This window comes from Tarenaya hassleriana, unplaced genomic scaffold, assembly GCF_000463585.1.
Source record: "Tarenaya hassleriana unplaced genomic scaffold, ASM46358v1 Cleome491, whole genome shotgun sequence".
In the NCBI taxonomy this organism is placed as follows: domain Eukaryota; kingdom Viridiplantae; phylum Streptophyta; class Magnoliopsida; order Brassicales; family Cleomaceae; genus Tarenaya; species Tarenaya hassleriana.
In genome coordinates, this window is record NW_010967616.1 from 32,534 (window position 1) to 42,582 (window position 10,049).

Consider the following 10,049-nt stretch of genomic DNA (forward strand, 5'->3'; position numbering starts at 1 on the left):
AACCATCAAGAACATAAAACCTCATCTCTCTCTCACTCGTTCACTCAGGATCAATCTCAGCCGTTTGATCTCCGGTCAATTTCCCGACCATGCCGATCAGGAATATCTCCGTCGGCCGCCCGGAGGAGGCGACCCACCCCGACGCCCTGAGGGCGGCGTTGGCTGAGTTCATATGCACTTTGATCTTCGTGTTCGCCGGCTCAGGCTCGGGCATGGCCTTCAACAAGCTCACCAACGACGGAGCCACCACCCCCTCCGGCCTGGTCGCTGCCGCACTGGCACATGCCTTCGGCCTGTTCGTCGCCGTCTCTGTCGGAGCCAACATCTCCGGCGGCCACGTCAACCCCGCCGTCACTTTCGGTGCCTTTGTCGGCGGGAACATTACCCTCCTCCGCGGTATCCTCTACTGGATCGCTCAGCTCCTCGGCTCCGTCGTCGCCTGCCTCCTCCTCAAGTTCACCACCGGCGGCCTGGTAAATTTCCTTCTTGCCCTTTTCTTCTCCCGCAAGAAAACTCTACCGTTTCTGAGTTGACCCTTTTCTTCTCCGACAACAACAAGAGTTACAGTTCTACTCGTTTTGAATCTATTAGAAACTCAGTGACTGTTTCCGAGTCAACGCTTTCCTTCTCCGACAAGAAAAGATACACTTCTGTTCGTTCTGGATCAATTACGAAACTCAAGTGACTGTATGTATCTGTCGTTTTTTCCTTTCAGGCCGTCCCAGCATTCTCCCTCTCCGCAGGTGTCGGGACACTGAACGCGTTCGTGTTCGAGATCGTGATGACCTTCGGCCTCGTCTACACTGTCTACGCTACCGCAGTCGACCCGAAGAAGGGCAGTTTGGGAACTATAGCTCCGATCGCAATCGGTTTCATCGTCGGAGCAAACATCTTCGCTGGTGGAGCTTTCACCGGAGCATCAATGAACCCGGCGGTCGCCTTCGGACCGGCCGTCGTGAGCTGGTCTTGGGCAGGACACTGGATCTACTGGGCTGGTCCGTTGGTCGGCGGTGGGATCGCCGGGATTGTCTACGAGTTCTTCTTCATCTCCAACACTCACGAGCAACTTCCTTCCTCCGCCGATTACTGAGTCGTGACTCGGTTTGAACTCGTGTTAGTTGGTGTGATCATTTGGTTTGTTTCCAAGGGGTTTTTCAAAAGTTTCGTGGGTTTATTTCATGACCGTTGGATCTTTTTAGGGTTTGATGTAATATGTTTGCTGTCAATTTGGGGGTTTGAACGGTAAAATTTCCCTGGAATCATTGTAATCTTTCGGGTCTGCATGGTTATAAAAAAAAAAAAATGAGAAATCCAGGGTTTTTTACTGCGGTTAATAATGTGAATTATGCATTTTCCTCCAGCTTTCCACTTGTTTTTATTCCAACCATTCCTTTTTCAGCATATGATTTTTATCTTGTCAAATCAATTATTTACAGTTCGGTCCTACAACTCCTTTTCGTACGAGTAATTATGTTTGAAAGTTAGACCACTAAATATATAGAAAATTAGCTGTACATATTTTAGATTTTAGTTTATTTTTTTCAGTAATTTTTATCGAAAAAATTATATTTTTTTGAATCCCACTTTTGGATATTTTAAATTTATTTAAAATTCATAAATTTAATTTAAGAATTATATTCAACCAAATTATTATATTGTATTTTAAATTTTATATATTCGAACCCAAATAGAAACGTTTTATTGCAAAAAATTAACGCACTATTGTTACACAGTATTTTATGAAAGAGAATGCAACCAGCGATAATAATGCCACTTATAACAATTCATGCGACCTTTTTTGGGTTGTCTACGAAATCTTTGGATATTCAGATACTTTTTACACGTATTAGACATTTGCATATTGTAATAACATGGTATTTATTTCTATTCAAACAAAAATATTAAAATTTAGATATATTAAGACAACTTTTCTCAAAATAATTTCAACACTACTAGTAACAAAGAAAAATATTGGCACACTAAACAAAGATCAGTTCTTATGTTTCATCATTTATATGACCGTGAATGTCATTATCTATGATGGTAGTATTAGATCATGTATCTTCAAATGAATGAAAATTAATATTAATTATATTTATATACCTTTAATAAATCAAGCTAAATACAATCCATCTTTCTCATCATATTACTAATACCCACAATAATTAAATTTTTTGGTTCGTCTCTCATGCCTCTGTATCTAGGTCCATTTTCATCTAATTATGCTTAAAACCAAATGCATATGTAACATTGTTTTGAATATATAGAGCGAAACGCGAAAATTTAAATAAATGGTTATAAAAGATAAGAACGAACACAGGAACGGATGGGTTATTGGCTATTGGTATTGAAAAGGGACATAGAGATGCCATCACTGTCCCCAATGGATACGATTTCGGCAGAGCACGTGAATGGAGTGGACCATTTCATTATTTATTTTCCCTTTATTTTTCATCTTATTTTCTTATCTATTTATTCATCATTTTCATCTCTCTTTTTTTTCAAATTTTTCTCTTCGTGCCTACATATTCCCTCGAAACTTTTCCTATTAGTGTTTTTATATATAACTATACACCATGTCCATCAATATAAATAAAACAGCAATAGAAATTACAAGTAAACTGTTGGAGTTGTCTTCGGCAAAACTTCCAAACGAAGGAGAGATTCTTCTCGAAGCCTCTAGAAGAGTCCGAAGGTTCCGAGAAACGCGGAGTGTAACGATCCAAAATCCGGTATTTCAGACCTGTTGAATCGTCACTTGGGCTCTAAAGAAAACCCAGTTTATTCAAGACCAAATATGTCATCTCAAGTCTATAGCGGAAGTCTCAAATAACATAAGTCTAAAATGCTAAACTCGTAAAAATAGAAAATCCAATTCTTCATATTTCTGGCAACTATCGAGTCCTACCAAACAATCTGCTTCACCTTCACTTGTGGGAAAAAAGAAGAAGGGGTGAGCTACGCGAATAGCTCAGTGAAGTCGCAAGACTATAAACATCGCCTCCGTATTCAACATGGACAATCAAATAGAAAACAAATACAACCAACATTCAACTCAAGCAAACTCATTTTTCTTCACACTTTTCTCTTATATTTTCTTTATTCGATTCTTTAAGACGAGTCCAGACCCTAGGACCATTCAGTATCTCTCAGACTTAGCTTAAAACTCTTTTCATAAAACAAAACCAAAAAAATCGTTATAACCCTCTACGGATCGCCGCCGTAGTCGGGTTACCAAAACACGACCAATAGCAATAACCCTTTACGAATCGCCGACATAGTCGGGGTTACCACTCCACATGGATCGCTGCCATGCCCGGGTCGTTATGCCATTACATACGGATCGCCGCTGTACCATGGCCTCAAAACTCAACCAATAGCAATAACTCTCTACGGATCGCCGCCGTAGTCGGGGTTACCACTCCACATGGATCGTTGCCATGCCCGAATTGTTATCATACCATCACATACGGATCACCGCCATACCATGGTCTCAAAACTCACTTTTAAAATATTTTTAGCATAGTCTGAGGTCACATCCTAGTCCCTAATTTAAATCTTTGCTTCTTCCATCTTTCTAAACATCATGGCAAAATTAAATTGACATCAACAGTTCAACTCATTCTAACGGTCCAATAAATCTATTAAGAAATGTCATCACATAACATGTACGCCAAAAACCATAATCACTCAACAGAAATTTATCAATCATCAATCATCATTCATTATTCATCAATCATCAATCATCATTCATCAACCATCAATCAACAATCAACATACATCATAAATTCGCAAGAAAATTTAAGGCGTCTATCCTAAAGTCCTAACCGCATGATATCTACGTTTTCTATCATCATGTCTAAGCGAATAGAAGAAAGAGGAGTTCTGTCGAGTTCCCTCACCTCGATATAAAACGACGAATCTATAAATATCCCCTCTAATCCTTGAGCTCGGGTCCAATCTCGAGATTTTCTCCATCTACAGTTAATTAATAGTCAATAATTCCTACACACCTCGATTTTCGTAAAATAGATCTCTAATTTGGGATCATGGGATTGAAAGATCTAATTTGTGTCACTGGAAAATTTTTCGAAAACAATGCAGAGAAAAACATTACAGCGAAAGAAGAAAGAAAAAATAATAATAATAATAAAATAAGAAAATAATGAGAAAGAGTGAGATACCAGCGGTGAAACGCGGTGATGATGGGATCGATTGATGAAAACGATGGCGAGAGTGAAAAAATTAATAATAATTATATGAGAGAGAAGAAATTTTAGAAAGAACAAAAAGAATAAAGGAAAATGGGAGAGAAAGGGGGAGATAAGAAGACAAACGAAGAGAGAGAGGTGTGAGATGGAGAAGAGTGAGAGGGGAGAGAGAGAGATTGTACCTGAGAGAGATGGAGTGAATGAGAGAGAGAGAGAGCGCATAGGGAGAGGTGACGGTAGGGAGAGAAAGAAGAAAAAGAAAAGAAGAAAACTCTAAAAAAAATTGCATATCATCCTCATTTTTTCATAATTTTAAAATTTACCCTAAACTTTTATTTTATTTTAGGTAGCCCTCACAAAAATAACATTTTTCTCCAAACTATTTAATTTTATCAACTAACATCTAATTAAATTTCTGAAAAAAAATCTGTACGTTATAATTACACCACCCTTAAAAAGAGAATTCGTCCCGAATTCTTGGATGAATTAGAATAATATGTACAATTTCACTTACAAAAAAAATACTTATAACGAACCTTCATTTCACCTTCTAACTCCAAAGTCAAATCTCTTCCTTTATGGCGAGTCCATATAATCTTCATCAGAGAATATTATCTTATTCTCAGTTGTTTAACTTTTCTTTCAGCAATCTCGATAGATTCTTCTTTATAAGTCCCAACGGTTGTAACTTCAAAGATTGATAATAGATAATGTGATCAAGATCAAAGTGATATTTTCGAAGAATGGACACGTGAGACACATCATGAACTTGTGTCAACTATGAGGGTAAGCTTATAACTCACTGTTTTAATCTTACTCAATACCTTAAAACGTTCAATGAATCTGATTTTTAGTTTCTCTGTTATCTTGAAACGTGTTTTTCCTTTAGTTGCTTGCACTTTGAGAAATACTTTGTCATTCTCATAAAAAGTTAACTCAAGTCTATGCTTATATGTGTAACTCATCTGTCTATCTTGTGTTGCTTTCACTTGTTTCTGAATAATCTTGATCTTTTCTGTGGTTTCATCCATGATATTGGGACCCACAATCGCTTTTCTCAACCTTCTATCCAGCAAAGAGACGTCTTACAAGGTCTTCCGTACAACGCCTCAAATGGTGACATCCCAATACTTGAATGGAAACTATTATTGTAATTGGATTCCACAAGTGGTAAGTGATGATCCCAATCTCCTCCCCAATCCAATATGCACCACGTAACATATCCTCTAGCGTTTGTATTGTTCTCTCTGATTCTCCATCGGTTTAGGGATGATAAGTCGTTCTCAATCAAACCTTAGTGCCCATAGCCTCTTCGAAATTGTTCCAAAATCTCAAAATAAAACGTGGATCTCTATCGAACATAATACTTGTAGGGACCCCATGAAGTTTTACCATTTCTTCTATGTAGACTTGTGCTAGACGAGACATAGAGAATATCTTTTTAATCGAAATAAAATGTGTGGACTTAGTCAAATGATCCACAATAACCCATATCACATTATTTTCCTTTGGTGTCCTTGACAACCTAACTACAAAATTCATTGTCACCAAATCCCATTTCCACTGAGGTATTGATAGTGACTGCAGTTTTTCTGTAGGTACTTGGTGCTCGCCTTTAACTAGCTGGCATGTTAGACAATGATCATAAACTTTGCAATATCCTTTTGCATGTCATGCCAAAGAAAATACTGTTTTTTAAATTTCGATACATCTTTGTAGTACACGGATGTATGGAATATCACATGTTATGCGCCTCTATCAATAATTCTTTCCTCAACTCTTCATCTTTAGGCACATAAACATGACCTCTCAGTAGTATCAACCCATCATTTGAAGTGGAATAACCTGTCCTTGTAAAATCTTCAGACTTTTCCATCAATTCTTCCGTCCTTTCATCTGTTTCTTGAACCATCTTCATCTTTTCCAGCCATTATACCATTTTATAGCACTAGTTTCCAATCCATCTCGATTTTTTTAGTTGATATCTACATTAAACTCAATTGAGTCGTTGGATCACTCGCTAGTCTCAAAGTAGATAACTCAACTTTCTTTCTATTCAAGGCATCTGCAAACACATTAGCTTTGCCAGGGTGATGGGCAATATCTACATCATAATCTGTCACTAGTTCCATCCACCTGTGTTGTCTCAAATTAAGTTCCTTTTACGAGAACACATACTTGAGACTTATGGTCAGTATATACTTGAATCTTTTCTCCGTACAGATAGGATCTCCAAATCTTGAGTGCAAAAATCACTGTTGCAAGTTCTAAATCGTGAGTATGATAGTTTTCTTCATGTTTTCGTAGTTGGCATGATGCATAAGCAATAATTCAGTCTTCTTGCATCAACACGCATCCTAACCCTTGGTGGGAGGCATCACTATACACCAAAAACGCTTCCCTGGGCTTTGGTAATGCCAAAGTGAAAGTTGATGTCAAACTCTTATCTAACTCTTCAAAACTTATCTCGCTTTTATCGTCCCATTCAAACTTCACATTTTTTTCAAATTGTCTTGTCAATGGCTTAGACAAATTGTCAAAAACTTTTACAATTTTCTGTAATTTTCAATCAATCCAAGGAAGCTTCGAATCTTTGTAATATTAGACGGTGTCACCCAATCAACTATAGTCGACACTTTGGATGAATCTACTTTCACTCCTTCCGCAGAAACCACATGTCCCAAGAATCCTACCTCTTGCATCTAAAAGTCACACTTATTGAGCTTTGCATATAACTTTTCTCTCCTTAAACGTTCTAAAACCTTCTCCAAATGTATCATATGGTCCTCACAAGATTTGGAGTACACAAGGATGTCATCAATGAAGATGAGAACAAACTCGTCCAAATAATCCTTAAATGTTGTGTTCATCAACTCCATAAAAACTGCAGATGCATTAATAAGTCCAAACGGCATGACAACAAATTCAAAGTATCCATATCTTGTTCTGATAGCCGTTTTCTTTATATCATCATCTAGAACACGTATCTGGTGGTAACCTGATCATAAATCAATCTTCGAAAACCAATTAGCACCTTGAAGTTGGTCCAATAGCTCATCAATCCTTGGAAGTAGATATTTTTTCTTTATTGTTACTTGATTCAATTCCTCGATAATCGATGCATAATCTCATGCTCTCATCTTTCTTCTTAACAAATAGTATAGGAGCACCCTAAAGAGAAATACTAGGTCTTATAAAACGTTTTCCAATCAACTCCACCAATTGCTTCTTTAACTCAACCATTTTTGAAGCCGCCATATGATAAGGGGTTCTAGAGATATGTTCAACTCCCTGTTTCAACTCAATAGGAAAAGATATCTCTCTTAGAGGAGGTATTCCATGTAGATCTTCCGGAAAAACATCAGGAAATCTTTAACCATCTGTATATCTTCTAGTCTACTTGATATTTCCTTTCCGTTTAATTCTATGACCACCAAATATGTTTCACTCCCTTGTTGAATTAGCCGGTTTACCCGCACTGCTGAAATAAAAGGCAAACTTGAAGTCTTTCTTACACCCTCAAACTCTAGTACCATGGATCCCTTTTGTGCAAAACGAACTCTACCTCTCTTACAACTCAGGTGCGCTCGATGACTTGATAACCAATCCATACCCAAAATCACATCTTATCCCTTGATTTGTACCACTATCAGATCAACAGGTTAAGTCATGTATACCAATCAGGACCGATACATCACGAATCATTCCTTTCGATTCCATTTCCTCTCCACCATGTGTATCGACCAATATTCTACCACTATTAATATCAGGTGCAATCTTCATGCGATTTACGTATGTGGATGAAACAAAACTATGTGTCGCCCCTGTATCAAAAAGGGTGTGAGCTTGTTCACCTCCAATACTCAACATAACTAAGGAAAGAAATGATATGACCGATGAATTACACATATAACTAATTTACAACACCTACATTCGAAATTAGTCTTAACTAGTCATATTTTTTTTACGATTTCCTAATATATTTAAATGAAATATCGACATACCTATGATTGTTGCCGTTTCTTCTTCCTCTTGCTCTTCAGTTCCTAGAGCATAGACTCTAGGCTTCACCGCTGGTCTCTTAGCAGCTGGTTGTTGATGAACTGGTCTTTGTTCAATCCTTTTAGGTGCTTTTATTTTTAACTCGGGACAATCGCTCTTATAATGTCCCACCCTTCCACAGTGGTAACAAGTGATCTGGAGCAATCTACACTCGCCAAAGTGACGTCTCCCACATTGTGAGCACATCGGGATACCGGATGTATAAGGTTGCACAACCGCCTTGCCCTTACTCCTGGGATTAGTCGACCTCTTAGTAGATGCTTCGATTTCACGTTCTGTTCTCTTAGCTCGATAAGTCATATCCACTATTTCTGACATCGAGTTGATTTTCAAAAGTTCCTGTTGGTTTTTCTGGGATCTCATGAGCGAATCCTATTCCTAAGAGATCGATTCTAGGGTTTGGGCAGCGGATGTAAAATAAAAATTTAATAAAACCCTAAAACCTATCATGCATGATCTTGTAGCAACGTTAGAACGCTTACCTCAATCGATCCGGGGCCTGTTTCAATTGATGTGTTCGTCCGATCACTATAGGCAGGAAGAATACCTCGCCCTCTACACGTATCCACACCTCGGGATGGATTCCAACATTTGGAACTTGTCTGCTAGGACACGAATCTTCTATTCGATGATGTGCTTTGAGAAAGAGAGATTCAGATCACTTCTTCAACCCTCTAGACTCTCTCAAAAGGTCTAAAGACGCTCTCTAGGTCGGCTCCTTAGTGTTAGGGTTCTATTTCTCTTCTTAGTCAAGTGATTAACCCTAGATCCGGACTTTAAAATTAAATCCGAACCCAGACCGAACGGACTGCTTAGTAGTCCGTTCGGTCTGGACACTTGGTCCGTTCGGACCATATTCATAACTGGGTCCGTTCGAACTGATGGGTCAGTCCGTTCGGTCCAACACTTGGTCCGTTCGGACTGAACTCTCTACTCCGTTCGGTCCAACTATTTGGTCCGTTCGGACTAGATGCTCCGGTCCGTTCGATCTACTCCTAGACCAGACGGTCCGGACCTCTGTCCAGACTTTTCGACATTTTCCCGTGCATTTGTCCTTCCCTGCGTGTGTGACCCTGTAGGCTCATTCGATATAACAGTATATCCCGAAATCTCTATTCCGGACATACAAGTCATAGGCGGTCTCTAGCAAGACACTATGACTACCTATCTCGAATAGAGTTTGTTCGTGATCTTACGAACACCAGTGATGATTCCGGTTGATGATCCTTTTGTATCACGATATCATATGTCGAATATAAGGCATGGACAAACCACCTTATCTGATTCGACTGCTTTCTCGTTCACTGAGTTAGACTGTCTGAAATAGACGACGTTCGTCTATAGTGCGGCCACACATTTCTACAGTCTCGCTCACACGAGGGGCCCAGCGATATCTCTCTCTTTTACTAGAGGTACAAATCCCGTCTTGACTATCTACAATCCAGCACATGATTCGTTTCGTACCTGATACACGCCTTTATAGTCCTCCTGTTATGCAGGACGTTTGACGTAATCAAAGCACGCAACTCCTCATGTTGGATTCCGTAGATATCTCAGGTCTTAGGATCCAATCATGGAACCGTCATATGAGATTCAAGTCATGACGCTAGTCCATGTGACAATCTCATGCGGGTCAATCCAGTATTCCGTTCTCCAACGAATACCTATGATTGTGATCGTATTCAAATACCTATGATCATCTATATGATCATCAATCACACATCATACTAGTCTTATTATGTAATCATTCCCATAATGACACAAGACTAGGGAGTT

At 38.9% G+C, this 10,049-nt stretch overlaps 1 protein-coding gene and 1 long non-coding RNA gene across 3 annotated transcripts; one reads left to right on the forward strand and one right to left on the reverse strand.

Annotated features, from left to right (window-relative positions):
• Positions 1–1,360, forward strand: LOC104825826 (aquaporin TIP1-1). The gene is made up of 2 exons (XM_010558217.2): positions 1–473; positions 716–1,360. The coding sequence occupies exons 1-2, from the start codon at positions 90–92 to the stop codon at positions 1,088–1,090; spliced, it is 759 nt and encodes a 252-aa protein (XP_010556519.1). The 5' UTR covers positions 1–89; the 3' UTR covers positions 1,091–1,360.
• Positions 1,361–2,528: 1,168 nt separating this feature from the next.
• On the reverse strand, positions 2,529–4,435 carry LOC104825827. Of its 2 annotated transcripts, none has more exons than XR_773668.1 (3): positions 4,394–4,435; positions 3,903–3,978; positions 2,529–2,765 (listed from the first exon to the last, which is right to left on the reverse strand). It is a non-coding gene; the product is annotated as an uncharacterized LOC104825827 (long non-coding RNA). The 2 variants fall into 2 exon arrangements; XR_773669.1 differs by lacking the exon at positions 4,394–4,435 and adding an exon at positions 4,185–4,311.
• Between the last annotated feature and the right edge of the window lie 5,614 nt (positions 4,436–10,049).

Coding starts and splice junctions, on each gene's coding strand:
- LOC104825826 (XM_010558217.2), top strand. CDS start 90: ATGCCGATCAGGAATATCTCCGTCGGCCGCCCGGAGGAGGCGACCCAC. Junction 474..715: donor AGTTCACCACCGGCGGCCTG/GTAAATTTCCTT, acceptor TTTTCCTTTCAG/GCCGTCCCAGCATTCTCCCT.